Below are 19,880 nucleotides of genomic sequence, written 5' to 3' on the forward strand. Positions count from 1 at the left end.
AAAACCCCACCAGAGTTCCTGTATAAGGCATTAAATCTTTATCCGTTAATCCCAGCTGATCGAATGCATCTCCATATATGATATCAGCAGAGCTGCCTTGGTCCAGAAGGACTCGGTGGACATTGAAACTGTTGATCCTGATCATGACGACTATAGGGTCATCCTTGTGCGTTTTAACCCCCTCAAAGTCTGCAGTTAAAAATTACTATGTCGGGATGCTGGAACCCAAAAGGAGTCTCGTATTGTTGCATTGACGTCACCGTCCTAGCGTTTCTCCTTGCTGAGGCTGTTACACCACCCCGCCGAAACCACCTGCAATTGTATTTATCGTGCCAACCGGTGGTTCAAGATCCTTATTAAAGGTTTCCTCTGCTCCTTTCTTCCGTGCGGCCAACGTCTCCTTTTTGTCAGTATTCGGCGTGTGGCGACGATCTTCCCGCCGGCGTTCGTCTTGCTGGCGAGACCCCCTGTACCTGTTCCCCTGCTGTCGTTCTCCGTTCCAGCGATCGCCGCGTTCATTCAGCTGCGACCACCCCGCTCGGATGAGTCTCTCGATCTCATTCTTCAGAGTAAAGCAATCCCCCGTGTCATGTCCTGCTGAGTGGTGATATTCACACCACTTAGTCTTGTCTGTCGTTGTCCGTGGCGGGTCAGCCCCTCTTTCGCCCTCTTCAACTGCGTGCGTCGCCTTAACTTCACGCAGCAGCTCTGTCAGGTGGGCGTTCAAGCTTTTCCTCGCCTCCTCTCGGCAACGGGGGTCAGCCTGATGCCAGGGTCGGTGCCGCTCAAAATTTTCCTTTTTGGGATACAAAGATTCCCTCGGTGCCCTTTCCCCTGTTCGAACCTTCCTGTCCCGTCTTCTGTTTCCCTCTACTTTCTCCTTGCTCGACTTATCTTCTGGTGACACATCCCTCTGGTTGCCATCCTTCTCTACTTCGCGCGTCTCCGCTTAAAAGCGTCATCATCTTCGTCAAGTATGTATGTGTTCGCCCGGGCTCGCACCTCCGCCATTGACTTGGCTGGCGTTCGGCTCAATTTACTATTTAGCTTCCCTGGCTGCAATCCGTTTTTTAAAGGCGCGAGCACAGGCATTTGACTCGGATTCCTCTATCTTTACTGATGCAGCGCTGAACCACTTCACGTACTGTTTCAAAGTCTCGCCCTCGGATTGACGCACTTTGTACAAATCTTCAATCGTCACCTGCTTAGTTTTGCTCGCCGAGAACTGGACAAGGAATTTGGATGAGAAGTCACAAAAGTTCGTGATGGATCCTCGTGGTAGAGTCGGGAACCACGCCATTGCTGTGCCTCTGAATGTGGCTGGAAACATCCTACACTTGACCGCATCAGAAGCGGCGTTGATCACCATCTTTGTGTTAAAATACAGCAGGTGCTCCTTAGGATCAGCTTTTCCACTGTAGGTCTCTAGCACTATATTCTTCATATTTTCTGGAACGGCAACTTCCCTTACCGCAACTAAAAACGGTTCGAACTCAGCCACAGCCTCTGCTTTGCGCTCTCCCTCATCTTGCTGCTCAAAACGATAATACTCTAGCTGCTCTTGAAGATACTCGTTTCGTTGTCGTATATCGTCAATACTACTAATAATACGTCTCCAATCTTGGCTGGAGATCGGTGCCTAAGGTGCCTGAGTCTCTCCTCCTGACGCTGTGGGTGACCTTTGCCGCTCTGGCGAGGACGGCGGTGAGGGCAACGGAGGCGTCGGAGAAGGAGGAGGTGGAGGCGGAGCAGGATGAGTCACATGATCCGTCTCCTCACGCGGCGGCAAAACATGCCGATGTCCAGGATCTTCATCATGTCGTCTGCGACGTGTTTCCATTGGAATTGGAGAATTTCTTCGGAAAAACTCGGAAACGGAAGAAACTGTACGGAAAATCAAGGAATCCTCTTCTGGATCTCAATCTACCAAAAACTCGAGAACAATTTTTTAGAAGAACAAGCTTCACTCCACTGAATCGTGATCCACGTAGTCCGGGAATAGAAATCTACCGATCCCCACAGACGGCGCCAAATGTTCCGTGCTAGAACATAGAGAGGGAAGGTAGTACCCAAAGTGTGAGGAAGGTGATGTAAATGCTTAGAGAGAGAAAATATAACTAAATTTCAATGCTATTATTTCTCAAATGAGCTAAGAGTCCCTTAGAATTGGTATTCCCCTCCTATTTATAGGGCTAGAGTTGGGCTTTCGCGCCTTTAACCTATCCAAATGGGCCAGTTGGGCCTTGGGGAGAGAGACCCAAAGTCCTGATGCATCCTGCGCCTAAAGCTGGGTTTCTTGGGCGAGGGACCCTAGCGTCTCGCCCAGTCCAATAGTCTTTCCTATTTATCTTCTACTGTTTAGAATTGCTTATGTTTGGCTTCTAATTTTTTCTTTTGTGTTTACGTTCATATTAAAAAACAATGTAATAGCGTTGTCACTGATTTTCGAGCAACGAAATATTTTACTCCATCCGTTCTTTATTATAAGACCATTTTTGAGTGTTTTTCTTATTACTAAATATAAGTTCATTTACAATATTAATGGAGTATTAATTATTTTTTTTCAAAACTATACTCATATTTAATATGAAAGAGACAATGAGATTTGGAAATAATAACTTGAAGAGGGAAATTTATAAGAAATTAAATAAGGGTAATCTGAGAGAGTGAATAAATTCTTTTACAAATTTATTATTTGTAACTACTTTTCTTAATGTTAGATAATTACATAAAATGATGTGGAAGTGTAGAATAAAGGAATATCCTGTTAATCCACTTTTGTCATGATGTGTCATCCTTTGATTCAGTTCAAAGAAAATTCTCTTAAATGTTAAAAAAAGTTAAATTGTTTTAGTTTGAATTTGAATTATTAGTTTCATCCCTAGTACCGTGTACTCTTTGACTTGTTTTCAGTACTAATAGCTCTAAATCACGAAAACTAAATGCGGAATTAACCAAAAATGGTTTCTATTATTTATGATCAATTAACTACATATAACCTTATGGTTTGTTTGGTATTGGGAGGGAAAGAAAGGAAAAGAAAAGAAAGAAAAAGGAAAGAAAGAGAAGGAAAAGTAAGATGAGTTTTAGGTTGTTTGATTTTATAAAAAGTGGAAGAAAAAGTGAGAGGAAAGAAAGACGTATGCTTTTAAAATGACTCTTTTAATTAAAATTTAATTTTTAAAATTAATATAGAACTTATTGAAAAATTTAATTATTTTGACGTAACATAATTATGTTTAATATTCATGTCCATCATTGTTTTTAATTTCTACAATATTATGGAATTATTTACTGTTTTATGAGAGATGAGAGATATAATAATGAGGATAAAATTGCCATTGTGATGAGGTTGTTCTCTTTCCACCGTTTTCTACTATCATTAAATAAAGAGTATAATTGGTAAAACATGATTAATGTTTTTTTGAAATTGTTAAAGTGACAAATAAATAAAAACAAGATAGTTATATAAGAACTGAGGAAATATATACTCCATCCGTTTCAAAATGTAAGTTGTTTTAGAATTTGTACTATATTCTAAAATATAAGTTGTTTTGCAAACCAATGCATTTTTTTTCTTTTTTCTTCATATACCCTCATTTAATATTATATATTTTAATTACCACCTCTAATTTTCACCTATCACAACTCTCACTATCCACTTAACCAATAATAATATTTCTCTCTCCTTAATATAATACAACTTTAAATAGAGGTATTTCAATAAAAATATTTATTAATTAATGAGTTTTTAAACAATGTGCACGACATAAAATAACCTATATTTTAAAATGGAGGAAGTATTATTTTTAATTTCATTACTTATGAATTATGATTGGATGGTCTTGGATTTGGACCGCGATTGTTACAAAAAAGTCTTGTGAATCATTTTCGAACAAGATTTGGATATGTCTAATTAAGTCAGCGCTAGTGTCAAAATCATTCATTAAGCGCTTGTTTGACTGATTCTATAATTAAATGCACGGATAAGCTATGGACATAGGCCACATCCAAGATTTTCAGCCCAAAAATTATCACTATCCTTCCTAAAGTCATTATTTAAGCTCGCTAAATGCTTATCTTATCACAAAAACTTATGAAAGGATGGGAATACATTGGGCACGTTGGATTTGACTTTATTAAAATCTGAGTCTGACACTTCTCTTAACGAGTCTGACACTAGGAAAAATAATCTAAGTCCAACACGTAATTTAAATATGGGTCCTTTATAGATTCTGACCTGAAAAATAATTTCGTAATAATGTATTTAAAATAGGGTTAAGAGTCATATTAGTCCTGTGTTTGTAAAAAGTGTTTGATTTTGGTCCCTTAGCCAAAAATGACGATTAGTGGCAGTTTTTTTTTATAGTTAGTGGCGGTTTATAATACAGTTAGTGGCAGTTTTTTAACTGAGGGACCAAAATCAAACGTGTTTACAAACACAGGGACTAATATGATCCTTGACCCTTTAAAATATGATAATATGAAATTAAAATATGAAGTCATAATTACTAACCTTAATTATGAGTGCTGCAACTAACGAAGTTTCAAGTCTATATACGTATTACGTAGCATATAGGAAAATGTTGCTATAAAGGCATATAATGCATGAAAGGTTCACAATCAATGAGTGTGTCGTACTCAAGTTAGCAAAATTCATTAATAAAACATTTGACATTTTCTTGTTACAACATTAGCTTTGTTAGTATTATGTGTTACAAAAGAGATTGTCATTTAAGATAAGATTGTGTTACAAAAGTAAGATAATAATTATTAATATAATGTTATTAAAATACATTTATTTAGCTTTGTTAGTATTATGTGTAACTATTAAATTCTATGGTTAAATCTGAAAACCGTCTCTAAATTTTAAGCGAGATTTGATTTTCGTCCCTCGCCGGAAAATCTTCCTAAAAACACCCTCAGACTACCTTTTTAGTATGGAAACCGTCCTTGCCGCCGATTTACCTCCGACCGCCTTGCCCAATTGACAGTTTTATGTCTATGTTGACATGCCACGTAATTTCATTAAATGACGTGTTATTTAAAAAAAAATTAAAACTAAAATTTTTAATTTGTAATTAAGCCCCCAAAATTTAAACTAATTAACCCTAAAATCTAAGCTTTCCTCGTTCCTCAGATAAAACACCGAACTATTAATAATAACTAATGGAATTAATTAAGAAATTACAATTGACATATATATAAAATTACAATTAAGAATTAATTTCATTAAGTGTTCATCTTCAACATCATTGTAACACCCCGATTTCCAAGTGTCACTTTAGTAACCAAAAATAAACTCTACGCGGAAAACAGGTAATTTTTTTTCGTTTGATTCCTTTTAAATAAAGCAATAGAAAGTAAATACATATCCCAACCACTAAACTAACCAATATACATCAAATATAAACATGTACAGCCTCAGCTGCACTCCCACGTCACGCGCACTCGCAGTGACTCCAAAGTAGTGTGCCCGTCGGCAAATATATACAGACCCCGAAGTGTGAGTAAGAAAGTTTACAAGTACAACCCACTAGGAGAAAGTCGGCCTCAAAATGGCCTAAACAAAGACCCCTATGGTCCGACTGACTCACTGTGATCCCTCAGTAAGAGAACCACACAAAAGCCATGCGTCGGGAACCTACCCTGTCCCAAAAGCAAACGAATCAGAGCTATTACAGTAACAACCAACTCAAAAGACTCTAACCACCCATAACCCACACTACTATCATCGACCCTCCCTCGATCAGGCATGAAGTCCGGGTCCTCGTCGAAAGTTTTAGTAATAGTCTTTTCGCTCCGGGTCTTTCCCGCACAACGAATCATCACGAACCGGCTGACGGACGCCTGGCAGCAGGCCGACCGCCCAAGCACAAACATACAAACAAAGCCAAGGCTCTAGGGTCAACTTACAGAATACAATAGATATACAATCAACATGCGATAAAGGGGGTATATACATATGTTGTACATATATACATATAAGTTATGTATTGCCTACCCTAAGGTATATACATAGCATGTTCTCGAATCTCTTACACAGTTCAATCATCAATACCTAACGATGTTTATCAACATCAAATTATCATATCTCAACAACTATAGTTAGAGTGCATGATATGTCATGCAACGTCAATCATAATAAGATGTATTGTGTGCCGGTGCAAAATATGCTGACACAAACCCGAATAACGTCACTCTGCTTGGCGACGGGACAAATCAACAACGTCACTCTGCTTGGCGACGGAACAAATCAACAACGTCACTCTGCTTGGCGACGGAACAAATCAACGACGTCACTCTGCTTGGCGACGGGACAAACCAACGGTATTGCCACTTATAGGCTGGGCACCTCGAGACGGTCGTAACACTGGCCTCGTGTTTAACCATTTCTGCTCGGGCGTCGCGTATCACCTTTGGCTATAGTCAAGACGGTACAAACTCTACATGGTTTGACCATTTCTGCTTGCTATGCCGGACATCAACAGGCACGATACAACTCTACATGGATGATCGTTACCTCCTGTTGTGCCAGATATAGTCAGGACCGATTCAACTCTACACGGCTGATCGTTGCTTCCTGCTATACCGAAGTACTCCACTTGGCACTTCATCGCGTATATGCACGTGTGCAATATGATTATCAAAACCACGACTCGTCCTCACCACATAAGTGTTTAGCTCACACCCAAACTCAAAACAACCCAAGAGTTAGTGTCGGTCAATACAACACAACTCGGAGTTAGTGTCGGTCAATACAACACAACTCCCACAACAAAACCCACAAACCAAAACCCAGAGTCTGTGCCGGTCAATACAACACGACTCGAACAACACTACCAGGAGTACTAAAGTACTCGGTGACTTTCAATCATCACCATAGCTCACCTTAGTGGCTTTCCCAATTCCAATACTCTCCAAACCCACAACAAGGTCGACTTTTCCCCGTCTTTCGCAATTATTTCCTCCTTTAGTTCTCCTATGATTATTCGTTTGGTAAAAACGTTTCGAATTTTGTTAGTCAAGTTATGAGTTTACTTCTCAAAGTCTAAGTCTCCCAAAGTCTCTAGTTTTCGAAATTCTAATCATTCTAAGTTTTCCAAAAACCCTCCAAAAGAAGTTTCCCGGGGAAAGTCTAGTAAACCAACGAATACCAACAAATGGCTAAGTCTCAAACCCCTCGTTTGGACTTGCCTAGGGTTGTTCATCCAACCCGAAATATCAAAGATCACCAGATCAATGAATCTCAACTCCGAAGTCGCGTCAAAACGCACAAATCCAACAATAACACAATATCACAAGTTATGGAAAAACAACATAACAACAACTCATCATCATAATCAATATCAGATAAAGCATAAGTCGAATTTATCGACGTCTATCATGCATTCATAGCTAATATAGTAAGTTGCCCTAACCTCGAGCTGCTCCAGTCTCGCAAGCAAAGGCTCCTCCACTCAATTGCTTTGAAGTTCCTAAAGTTCCTTCAACTGAACCTCGGAGAAAACAAAGCAGAATCCAAACAAAATCGATTAGTTCGATCGCAATACAACACATTAACGATAGACAAAGCATTAAAGCTTCAGAATACGACCATCGGGTACGAAAAGACAAGTTTTCGAAAACGAAAAACTCCCCCCCTAAAGGAATAGCCCACGACCCTTAAGGAAAAAGAGCTTCGGCTCTTTTTCTTCGATCAAATCTGTTTACAAGGTAGTTTTAGGGTAAAACTAAGGCAAAGAAACTGTCAGAACAATTTTCGGACAATCGGGTCGAAATACGGCTATCCAGGGGCATTTTGGTCCAAAATAAAGGCTCAAAACTTCAAAGTTATCAGTTCTGAAAACAAATTTGACAGCAACGATCCTCATGATATCCGTGACAACAAATCCTAACGGCACGAAGTCAGATTACAGCTTTCGACAATAAAGTTTCGAAATGTGATACAAAAAGGATTTTGAAACAGTTTTTAAGATCCTGGACAACTGGATCACAATCAGCGATTACTGACAGAGGTTTTAGACTCATGGGAACGTAAGGAACATAACCCAAGCAAAAAATCAGGGAAATCAGACAATTTTAGAAAAAGCTCAAAACTGTGAGCACAGAAACGACTTAAGAAACGCGACAGAAACAGTAAACAGAAGTAGGAATCATGCTAGTTACCTCAATACCTAGAAGTAGGGACGAACTGCACGAAGATTGGTCAAGTTTTCGCGAAAAATCTTCTCCTCCTCTCCCCCCTAAACTCGCGGCTCCAAGATGGAAAGAAAAATGAGATCTTTTGCTTTTTCGAGCTATTTATAGGCGGGTGAAATCGCGGGAAAATGAAAATTTCGCGATTCCGATTTTTGCAGCACGTTCACCGATAAATTCTAAGAGAGATTCTGGCGTCAGAATTCCAGAACTCAAAACAAGTATCTATGATTTGGGAAAAACGATATCTAAAATTCCAAAAGCGGTGTAAGTTAATCTGTCCCGAAAAACTACTTTTTGCTGTGATGCTCAAACGACAAAACTTCCTACTGAAGAAAGATTTGAAATGTCGAAACAAATCTGGCAACGCGGACGGAATCTTCGTTAGAAGTCCCGAATAGAAAAAGTCTTCATCCATCGCTTGAATCTAGGGTTTCGGAGCAAAGAAATAAGCGTCGTCGGACATCCGAAAAGTGAAACCTATCGTGCGTACAGTCCAGAGTTCCGAAATGAAACGCTGGTCGAAGGAAAAATAAAGAGAATCTTTAAATTTTCCAAGGATTCGAAATCTCACTTAATACGTTGCTCTAAAAGCGAAATAGCCGATTCTGGACACGCTCGCCATAAAGCAGATGTGCAGACGACTCGTACTAACTTCGAAAGCAACTACTCAACATTCCTCAAGAAATTCCTGAACTTTCTTCTTCATTAATCTTTCTCAAATATCAAACTCCTGTCACGCTTACACTGATTCCACGCGTGAGTCGGAACTTAACTGGTTCTGAAAATCCAGGTCTTACAATCATCATCATCTTCAACACTCACCAACCCCTAAATGTTCAAGATCTAGAATAAACAATAAAATAAAATAATTAAGTCAATTTGCATTGAAATTAACGTCAATTTGCATTGTTCTCAACTATTATTCAAACTGCAATGGTTGGAAATATATATATTAGAAAGGCTAGGAAAACTTCCTAGGTACCAGTAAAACAAACAACGGAAACGAAAAAGAAAAGAAAAGGGAAGAACAAGGATAAAAAGAAGGATTTGGAACCAAGAATAAACAGTAAGAACATTGTGATTACTACTTCTTCTCCCTCTTGTTGCATGTATCTTCCTGTTCCAGCTTTCACAATCAAAGATCGAAATCAGAACATAATGTTACCAAGGCGGTGGCGCACACTGCGAGTGAGCGAGATGTGAAAGCAACGATTAAAAGGAAAGCAACGATCTAAAGGACAGTGGCAGATTCAGGACCCGGGGTTGGGGTTAGGGGTTCAAATTTTTCAAATGAACACATCGGTAAAAATATAATTAAAAATAACTTTAATATGTTTATACATGAAAAATTATACAAGTCATAATTGTGCAATTAGGTGGGTCTTTGGTGCAAATATGTGCAAAACTTAGTCTATTAATATAATTTAAAATTTACAGGGGATTGAAAAAAAATTAAATAGGAAATTAAGTGCAATATATTAACCTCTGAATTACACATAGGTCCGCCCCTGCTAAATGAAATAGCAAAGGCTATGACAGTGATTAAAAGGAAAGCAAGGGTTTATAAGGGGAGAACCTAATATGTACCATTTTTATGTGGTGTAATTTTACACCACTTACTTTGACTGGGTATAGTAAGTCAACACATTATTTTTTTTTAAGAAAAAATATCATTAAAAGTTTATCATATATTAAATTTCTTTAAAAAAAGATGTGTTGACCTGTTATAGCAAGTTAAAAAAAGTGGTCTAAACTTAGACCACTTTAAAAGTGGTCCACATTAGGGGTCACCGTTTATAAGAGCTGACTTCAGAATTGGGCTTAAGATCTGAATATTAGGCTCACATCACAGGCATAAAATTGGGAAGCAAACTCGCACCCACCATCCAAAAAGCAGAGGAAAAACAGAGGAAGAGTGCGTGCAGAGAGAGTAGGAAGCATCAGAGAGATAGATGGAGTTAGGGTTTTTTTAGTTTTTATGGGTTTGGGAATTGTTGAAGACAGGGTTTTCTTCTTCAGAACCAAATCCCAACTTCATCTTCTTCAAGCTTGCTCTCTAATATTCAGTTTTTAGTTAATTAACCTAAAGTAGTAATCAACTAATTAACCCTTACTGAATCATTTTTTAGGGTTAATTAGTTGGGGATTTTATCTGAAGGAATGAGGAAAGCTCAGATTTTAGGGTTAATTAGTTGATTATTAGTTTAGGTTAATTAGTTTAAATTTTGGGGCTTAATTACAAATTAAAAATTTTAGTTTTTATATTATTTTTTAAAAAATAACACGTCATTTAATGAAATTACGTGACATGTCCACATAGGTACAAGACTGCCAATTTGGCACGGCGGCCGGAGGTAAATCGGCGGCAAGGACGGTTTCCATATAAAAAAGGTAGTTTGAGGGCATCTCTAGGAAGATTTTCCGACGAGGGATGGAAATCAAATCTCTCTTAAAGTTCAGAGACAGTTTTCAGGTTTAACCATAAATTCCATCTCGTATTGAGAAGAATTTAGTTAATAGAGAAGAATTGTGATTGATTTATATAAAATGTGATAGGTAAGAGAAAGTTTATTAAATGAGGGTATAGGTGGAAAAGTTTTGGAAAAAAATACATTATCTTTCTAAAACAACAAACATGTTGAAATATTTGAAGAGTGCTTAAAACAACAATCTTTATGAAATGGTAGGAGTAGTTAAGTACCAAGAAAACAAAACGAGAAGATATTTAACAAACACATTTTTATATTCATACCATCATTTTATTCTTTTAAATTTCCAAATGCGGGATATTTGTAGTTTTAATTGATTCTTTGAATTGTGTATGTACAAATGACATTTTCTCTATTTATAGAGGCAAACACGACGAACCTACAACAGTTAATAAACCAATTGCCACTACCCACGTTTCCCAAACTATTTTTTTCTTCTCTCTAAAGGTGTTTTTATGTAATGATGGTAGGGACCAAGTCAGAAAAATTTTGGAATTAGGGTTCTAAAACCAAGCCACTTTTGTGGGTATTAAAGTGAACATCTTTTTTACAAGAAATTTTTTCCTTTTTTATAAGGATACTAACCTAACCCAAATCCATATTGCCACCTCTCACACGTGGCTAATAAAAATTGTGTTTTAAAGAGGGAGAACGATGGCCATATTTTGGGTTTAGGCTTCAATATTGAGACCAAACCGTTTACAAGTGAAACCCTACGAGGATAAAGCGTCTCCAAGTCTTCTGGCTTCTCATCCTTCTCATGGAAGCCCCAAAGCCTTAGTTGTAACTGATTTCCCCAAACTTCCCAGTGGATGCTTCGCTTGCCAGAGCCCAATTGAGACAACTACAACGATGGGTCACCCCCATTTGGAAGCAACCTAGACAAACCTTAAGTTAGTCACCCTTGACCAATCTATAAGTTTATAAGACACCCAGTATAAAGCACAAAGAAATCGCGTGTCTTTTCTATACGCTTGCTATTGTTGTTACTTTTGGTTGTCTTGCATTTTGTCAAAAATAACCTGATGTCGAAGCAGATGTTGTGACATATACCTTTGGGTAGCACATGAAATTAGTCTATTACATGGAGTGCTTATGTGTGCCCTGAAAATCTGGTGAAGATTTGTTTGTTGTTACTTACGATTTAAGTAGTTGTATCTTGGTTATTTATTGTGGGCTGGTTTATTTGTTGAGACAATCTCTGATTGAGGATTTGTCTCCATTGTGTTAATGCATGATTGATTGAATTGTAATGCAATCATCATCCTGGAAGATTGCGTTTTGGTTTGCTGCTGTTGGACTACTTGCTTCAGCCTCTGGAAACCCTAGCGTGGCTGCTGAAGCATATATATGAAGACCTAAAACGTGAAGACTACTAAAGTTTTTTGTGAGAAACAGATCAAGTGTTTTAGGGTTGTGATTTGTGTTTGACATTGTTTTCGTTGTGAACAAACCTTGCTCGTTGATTCTATAAGGCAAGGTTGTGTTCTGTGTTCTTGAGTGTTAAAACTCTGATTGTTGTTGTTCTTACCAATCATTGTGGCAGTGGTTGAGAGAAAGTGAGAGGGGCTCTCATACTTAGGGGGAAATACTAAGTAGAAATACACTAGGTAGACTAGGAAGGGAACTATGAGTTGTGGTGTTCATGAGTGTCTATAGTTCCTATATCTTGAGATAGTGGATTTTCTTTCTTTGGGTGAAAACCATCCAGACGTACCTGAAGTTTCACCGAACTGGGTTAACAAGTTATGTGTTGTGCTTTGTTCATTTTATGCTTATGTTGTTCACTGTTAATCAATTGTCAAAGAAATTTCTTAAGCATCGCGTAGAACATCTGCTATACAGGAAATATAATTTCCTCGCCACCTTGGTCCAGAAAGCCAATAGTGGGTCACCCCATTTGGAAGCAACTTGGGTGACCCTTAAGCTAAGTCACCCCTAACAAATCCAGCTTGCAAGTAGAGTTTTGGAGGAAAGGAAAGATTGAGACTTATGAGAATATCTCCCATTGTTTGAGAATCTTTTAATAAAGGGGGAATAGTTTGGGTAATTTATAAAGACCCTCCAAAAGATTTTTATAATTATTTTGTGGAGTTCCTCGGAGAATTTGAAACTTTCTAACAAGAGGAGGACTTACTCCCTTCCACTTCTTCTTCCCTTTCCCTCCTCTACCTTGTTTTTTTGAAAGTTCCTCTACGTTAAAACTCCACAAACAAATCCTTCAAGTTTTGTTATGCTTATTTAGCTAAGATTTATTTTTCGTCATAAATTCTGTCACTAAAAGCATTGACGACATTTTAAATATCTTTTTTTTTGGGAAAAACCAAACTTATATATTAATATAATCAGGATGTAGAATCCCACATTACAAATTAGATTACAGTAGCCAAAGAAAAGAAAGGAAGAAAGCAAGGTAGTCTAAAAACGCAAACATATGCAAAAAAAAAAAGAAGAGCAGAACATAACAGGACACGACAACAAGAAAAACAGAACCAACTACACTAACAGCCTCTGCAACAACAAAAATCAAAGCCTCGCTATCCTTGCTGTCTCAATATCCACGAGAAACTCATCTGCAAACTCAAACCAGGACACCAATCAACTACACAACAACAATTTCGAAAAACAAAGCATATGGCCCCATCCGATTGCATCCATCTATATCAAAAAATTTGCAACTCAGCAGAGAAAAATCAGCTTCCACATTCACACATGACCTTGCGCCTGAATTTATAGTAAGCATTAAGGTCTGCTCCTAATGTCGTGGCTCTGCCATGCTTAATAATCCCCTTCAGCTTGTTGAAGCATTCCACTCTATCTTCCTCAGATTGTGGCAAAAAAACGTTCAATAACAGACATCGCTAATCTTCCCTTCCAAATTTTTCCCTTAAGCCAATAAATATCTCGTCCTCTACCACATCTTCAACCATCACCGTCGAAGCCTTCCACATAGAGATGAGGCCACTCGCTGCCCCCACGGCAGCGACAAACTCGAAAGACATGTGAAGAGAACTCGCAAAACTAAAAAATTCCTTCTCTCTAGAAGCACTGTATTTGGACTCTTGCAGTAATACCACCTCAGGATTGGCCTTCTTGATGGTTTCCTTGACAAACCTGCGTTTCTCATCACCCCCTAGACCTTGTACATTCAATGAGATCGAAAACCCCACCAGCATTATGAAATCAAGAGGGCGGACAAAGAAGTTTTAGTTCATCAATCAAACCTCCCTCAGCTTGTAAATCTGTTCCTTCAAATTGAAGACCCAAAAGTTTTCCAACAGCCCAAGCCTTCTTGGCCCTTGTCGGGTACCCTTCTAGCCATAAGCAAGCTTCCCCTACCTCAACTATGGTGGTGTTCGCTGGTGTCACTATCTCCTTTGGCACTGACAGAGACGAAGAAATTGGGAGTTTACGGGGTCTTCCACGTCCTCTTTTATGAACACGTTGGGGACTATGCTCCTCACGAAAGTTATCCCCTAGTTGAAAGACTCTCATTAAGCAATGGTAAGTTCATCCCCTTTCCCTTTACAGCATTTGTTTGGCCCACTAATCCAATTGGTTTTACCCGGCCCAATCCAGGGAAAAGAGAGTTGATCATAATAATAAATTCGGTTGTCCAAAAACCACCAAAATGGGCTGGCCCAAAATTACATAACCTTACAACCGCTGATCTAAGCAACTCCATATCCACCAGCCAAGTACAATTCTGCCTGATACCTCTGTGAAATGACCACACATCAATATTGAGCCCCACCTTGACTAAATTGTCGCTGTCCAGGCACATACACACACTGAGCAGATTCCCTTTGTAGAGTCAACAAATGCTGACCCCTCTACCACAACCTTCAACTGTAAACTAGGAGTAGCTTCATGACATTCCGAAATTAAGACCCCACCATTTGAACACTATGCCACCAAATTGCCAGGCCTCTCCGTTACCCTAAGATGGTCACTGTTCATTGTCGCCGCCCCAAGAGGATCGGAATCTCTCAGTTCCGACTCGGAATCCCAAGATTTCACGACTAAGGATACCTCCGGAGAAAGGGTACCTTCTTCTGACTCCGGTTCTTGTAAGGTTGCAGAGGCGGCTAAACGATTAAGCGGCTACACCCAATCTGGACAAAGCTCTGCATCGACGTTCACCGTGACTATTTTCATGTCCAAGAATACATCGACCCTCTTCCCCTGAATGTAGGTAGAGGAAGAAGAAATCAACACCTTGGTCAGGTCATATCGATTCCTCTCTTTCATGTCTCTGTCTAAACGGTGAACCTCCCCAAAGAGCCCAGCTATTGAGATAAAGAAAGGTTTGTCCCATGCTCCCAAAGAGACATTTGAAATCTGTAACCACAAATGGTGCAACTTTGGCACAGATATATTTTCTGCTGCTTCAGTGGACACAAAATCCATGTTCACCTTTCTTGCCAAAAAAGCCTCCATGTCTTCACTGGTAGGGAACTCAATAGCAAGCTCCTTTGGTCCAACTGGGATTACTTTTGCTGCTCTGCCTCCAGGAGATGTCATAAGGATCAAATCTTCTTGGGGATTGAATATTTCTTTAAGAGCTCCAAAGCTGTTCGCCGAATTCTATCACGAGTGCTCTTCGTCGAAAGCACCCTTACATCAAAAGACCTGTCACCCTTCACCTTCTTCTTAGGTTTCCATACCTTGATGTTCCTTCTGACCTTACCTCTCTCAGAGTGCAGAGGGAATTTCAATAAGCATAACTGGAGCATAGCACCATTGATCATTGTTCCATTGAGCTTAGAAATAACTGAAGAAGCCTCCGATTCAGTCCGAAAATGAACGAAACCGAATTTTGTTCTTTAATTCAATTTTCTCTGTCTCTGTACATAAACCCCTTCTAATATCTAAAGGTGGATTTTTCCCACTCTAATTTTTTAGTTTTTTCTAGTAATGTTATCACCTCACCTGCTTGCTGTATGTATTGTTGTTCAGTACCTATTCACAATTTTATTCAATTCTCTACTGACCAATATTCAGTACCTATTCAATTTAAGCCACAGATTCTAACGTTGTCACCTTCATCATATATATATGATAACTGACTAACTGTAACTGAGTAACTCAGGGTCTGTTTGATAACACTTTTCAAAAACTGTTTTCACTTTTTAAAAATTAAAAAACTGAAAAACTTGCTTGGGTAATTAAAAATCAGTTTTCAATTCTAAAAACTGTTCTCAATTTTCCTTTTTAAATACTGAAAAACAGAAAGAGGTAAAAGGTGTTTTGCTTCTCACTTTTGCTTTTCTCTCGCTAAAACAGAAAACACACGGAGAACAGGTGTTTTCAGTAATGGCAAATTGATAAATATCACCAAAAGTGCAAAACGCTTATACTTATAGGTTTTTCTCAACACACACATCTTTTCCCATTGCTTCTGGAACGCCTTCCCCAACCTATCTGCAGCAGTGGTCTCGCTCGTCTTCGTGGTCTCTTCTTCACCAAATCTCAGGTTGGTTTTTTTTTCATTCTCTTGTAAATCTCAGTTTGGTTTAATTTATGTTGATTTGGTTCCTCTTAGTTTCTCTATCATCTTCAGTTTCTCTAATTTCTATGGGTTTAGGGTTTAGTTTCTATACTTGAATCTAGGGTTTTGGTTGGGTTTCTTGGGTGAGTTTTGTGAGGCTGTTGGTGGGGTATAATTTTTGTTCATATGGGTGGTGCTTGGAAATTCTGTGATTGCTTTTTTGTGCTATCTCTACTGCTGCTGAATTTTGCCTATTGCTACTTAGGAGTGCGTGTGAGTGGTTTTTGTTCTGCAACTGAATTTTGCCTCTTGCTATTTAGGAGTGTGCGTGAGTGGTTTTTGCCTATTGCTACTTAGCATTATTTTTGCCTATTGCTTTGGATAGATGCTGGGTATTATATATTGGATTGGAGGGGTTTATTTATTGCTGGTTATGTTCTTTTGATTGGTACCATACGGATTGTTCTTGATTTTTCTTTCCCTCCCCTTGTATCTTCTTGCAACTGGTTTATTCTTGTTACTGATATTGTATTTTTCTATTTTCTTCTATTCTTTCTCCTCTTGTATACTCACTTGTGAAGGAATTTGTAATAGATGGCAAGTAACGCTGATAATGTTGACTCCAAGTTATGGCCTAAATTAGTTGTTAAGGAATTCATAGATATTATGGTTGATGAAGTGACAAATGGAAATATGCCAAATGGTGTATTTAATACTAGAACATGGACTTCCGTGACCACTAAGTTAAATTTCAAAGCAAAGAGTTCTTATAAAAAAGAACAACTGAAGGCAAAGATGCATAGGTTGCGAGCTTTGTATCGCGAATTCTCTGCACTTGTGAATCACACTGGATTTGGGTGGGATCCTGAAACCAACACTGTCACCGCAAGTGAGGAAGTTTGGAAAGATTATATTCGGGTATGTATGTAATCAACATCGGATTTATTGTTCACTTTATTTATTAATATTTTTAGTGAATTAACTTATTACTTATATTATTTTAGGTGCATGATAAAGCTGCTCAGTTTCAAAGGAGAGGTCTTGACCATTATAACTTGCTGGGAATTATATTTAACAAAAATACTGCAACGGGAGTTCTTCACCATTCATCTACCCAAGACCCACCCAACACAAATGAAGAAATTGAGCTTGAAAATCAATACCGCAACAATGGGGTTCATGTTAACCTTGATAATGATAGTTCTAATGATGATGTTCAAGAATTGGAGCGCGTTACTCGTAGTGGAAAGCGCCAAATTCAAGAGAAAGAGGGAAAATCTAAGAAAAGTACTAGAACAATGCAAATGGGAGATGCACTAACAGCATGGGCTGATGCATCCAAGGCAAGGGATGAAAGGTATAGGGGTCATAGTATGGAGGCCACTTCGTCCATTGTAACGCCTGATTATTCAATTACTAAGTGTGTGACTGCACTTGAAGGAATTGAAGGCATCTCAGTGGATACTATATGAAAGCTTGTGAAAAGTTTAAGGAGGCTGAATATAGAGAGATGTTTCTTGCTATGTCCGCTGAAATGAGACATGCATGGCTTCATAGACTTTAGGGGTGGAACTTTAATTTGCTTATCTTGTGTTTGTTAGGAGATATACTCCTTAAGTACTTTATTTAATGTCTTTGTGTTGAATTTGAATGCGCTGGATATTTTCTTATTTTTATGTTATTGAGTGTGTTGGATATTTTTACTATGGTTGTAATGTGATGGATTTTTAGTTATATATGATTATTAAATGTGCTGGATGTTTTGTTATGATTTATTTATTGAGATTTTGTTATATAAATTAAATGGCAGGTTATTTCCATTATGGATATTGATGGAGATTCTTCAGGTTCAAGTGATGATGAAATGGCAGAGATGCTAATGATTAATATGGTTTATGATTATTACCAGAATCATTTGAATAAAACAGTGATGAATGATTCTAAATTGTCTGGTCGTGAATTTGTTAATGAAATATTGAATGGATCAGGAACAGTTTGCTTTGATTTATTTCGAATGAGGAAGCCATGCTTTGTTAGATTCTGTAATGAGTTGAGGGAGAAAAACTACTTAAGTGACTCAAGGGATGTGTTTGTTGATGAAAAAGTTGCAATGTTCTTATTCATTCTTGGTCATGGTGTTCGGCACAGAGTTGTTGCAAATCGCTTTCAGCATTCCACGCAAACAGTTTCAAGTTGTTTTAAGGAAGTTTTAAGAGCAGTATGTCGATTGGGGAAAGAGCTTATAAGACCAGATTCCACAAACTTGCCTGATAGCATTAAAAGTAACCACAAGTACTATCCGTGGTTCAAGGTATGTATGCAATATTGTTTAATATTTAACTACTTCATATTTTATTCATTTATTTTATTTTGTTTTAAAGGTACTCATTGGATTTTCTGGTTATAGAATTCCATAGGTGCAATTGATGGTACACATATAAGTGCATGGGTTCCTGCTGACAAACAAATGTCATGTAGAGGTAGAAAGACAACAATTACACAAAATGTTATGTGTGTTTGTGATTTCAATATGATGTTCACATATGTATATTCGGGATGGGAAGGAAGTGCACATGATGCTAAGGTATTTTTGGATGCACTTACCAATCCTAATGCAGAATTTCCTTGGCCACCTAGAGGTGAGTAGTAAATTAAAAATTAAATTATTTTTCTTTAGATGGAATAAACATTTAAAACTAATATATCTTATGCAACGCAGGGCATTTCTATCTTGTTGATTCAGGCTATCCATGTACTGGAGGCTTTCTTCCACCTTTTAGGGGCGAAAGGTATCATGCACAAGAATATAGAGGACAAGGTAGACAACCTAGGAACCGTGAAGAGTTATTCAACTATAGGCACTCATCCCTACGAATGACAATTGAGCGTTGTTTTGGAGTATTGAAAAACAGGTTTCCTATTCTAAAGTTGATGCCTTCATATAAGCCTTGTAGGCAACCACTTATAGTAACTGCATGTTGTGCTATTCATAATTACATACGCAAGTGGAATTTGAATGATGAACTATTTAGGATGTGGGAAGAACTAGATCCCGCGGAATTTAATAGCATGAATGAAGGTTCTAGCACTGCAGGAACAACCTCACATGATGACAATTTAGCAAGACTATCTAATGAAGGTGCAACTGAAATGGCAATGCAAAGGGATCAAATTGCTGATTTGATGTGGGCACATTATGACATTGATAATTGAAGAAATCTTAACTTTTTTTGATATTAGACCGCACTATGTAATTACGGATTGAACAATTTATGTAGTGCTTTGTTATCAAGTTTTAAATATTATCACTTTGACTCATTTTAACGTATGTATGATTTTTTTTAATTATTATCACTTTGACTCATTTCACTTTGTTATCAAGTCTAACATCATTGTTTTCTACGTTAAAAAAAAAAAAAATTCACAATGTCTACTACTAACTTAGCACATTAGCAGCAAAACATATCATTTTCTCTTTGTAAAGTTGGCATAGATAGCTCAAAACATACTACAGTGTCACAATGTCTTCTTTTTATTAAGAATACAAATATGAAGTCCATTTAAGTCTCAAAATCTCATAAAAGAAAACAACACAATCAAACAAGTTCTTAATTTTTTAGTTTTCAAAACAGGTTTTCAAAATGATTTTACCAAACAAGTTCTCTGTTTTTTCATTTCAAAAACAGTTTTCAAATTAG

At 37.9% G+C, this 19,880-nt stretch overlaps 2 protein-coding genes across 2 annotated transcripts; both read left to right on the forward strand.

The window, feature by feature from the left end:
* Window positions 1–16,776: 16,776 nt before the first annotated feature.
* LOC130724997 (L10-interacting MYB domain-containing protein-like) lies at window positions 16,777–17,654 on the forward strand. Its single transcript, XM_057576259.1, has 2 exons — window positions 16,777–17,100; window positions 17,187–17,654. Exons 1-2 carry the CDS (start codon window positions 16,777–16,779, stop codon window positions 17,652–17,654), a joined length of 792 nt encoding a protein of 263 aa, XP_057432242.1.
* Window positions 17,655–18,004: 350 nt separating this feature from the next.
* On the forward strand, window positions 18,005–19,395 carry LOC130724999 (uncharacterized). The gene is made up of 4 exons (XM_057576260.1): window positions 18,005–18,493; window positions 18,590–18,821; window positions 18,902–18,971; window positions 19,137–19,395. Exons 1-4 carry the CDS (start codon window positions 18,005–18,007, stop codon window positions 19,393–19,395), a joined length of 1,050 nt encoding a protein of 349 aa, XP_057432243.1.
* Window positions 19,396–19,880: the final 485 nt, after the last annotated feature.

The sequence above is a fragment of the Lotus japonicus genome, chromosome 6, assembly GCF_012489685.1.
Source record: "Lotus japonicus ecotype B-129 chromosome 6, LjGifu_v1.2".
In the NCBI taxonomy this organism is placed as follows: domain Eukaryota; kingdom Viridiplantae; phylum Streptophyta; class Magnoliopsida; order Fabales; family Fabaceae; genus Lotus; species Lotus japonicus.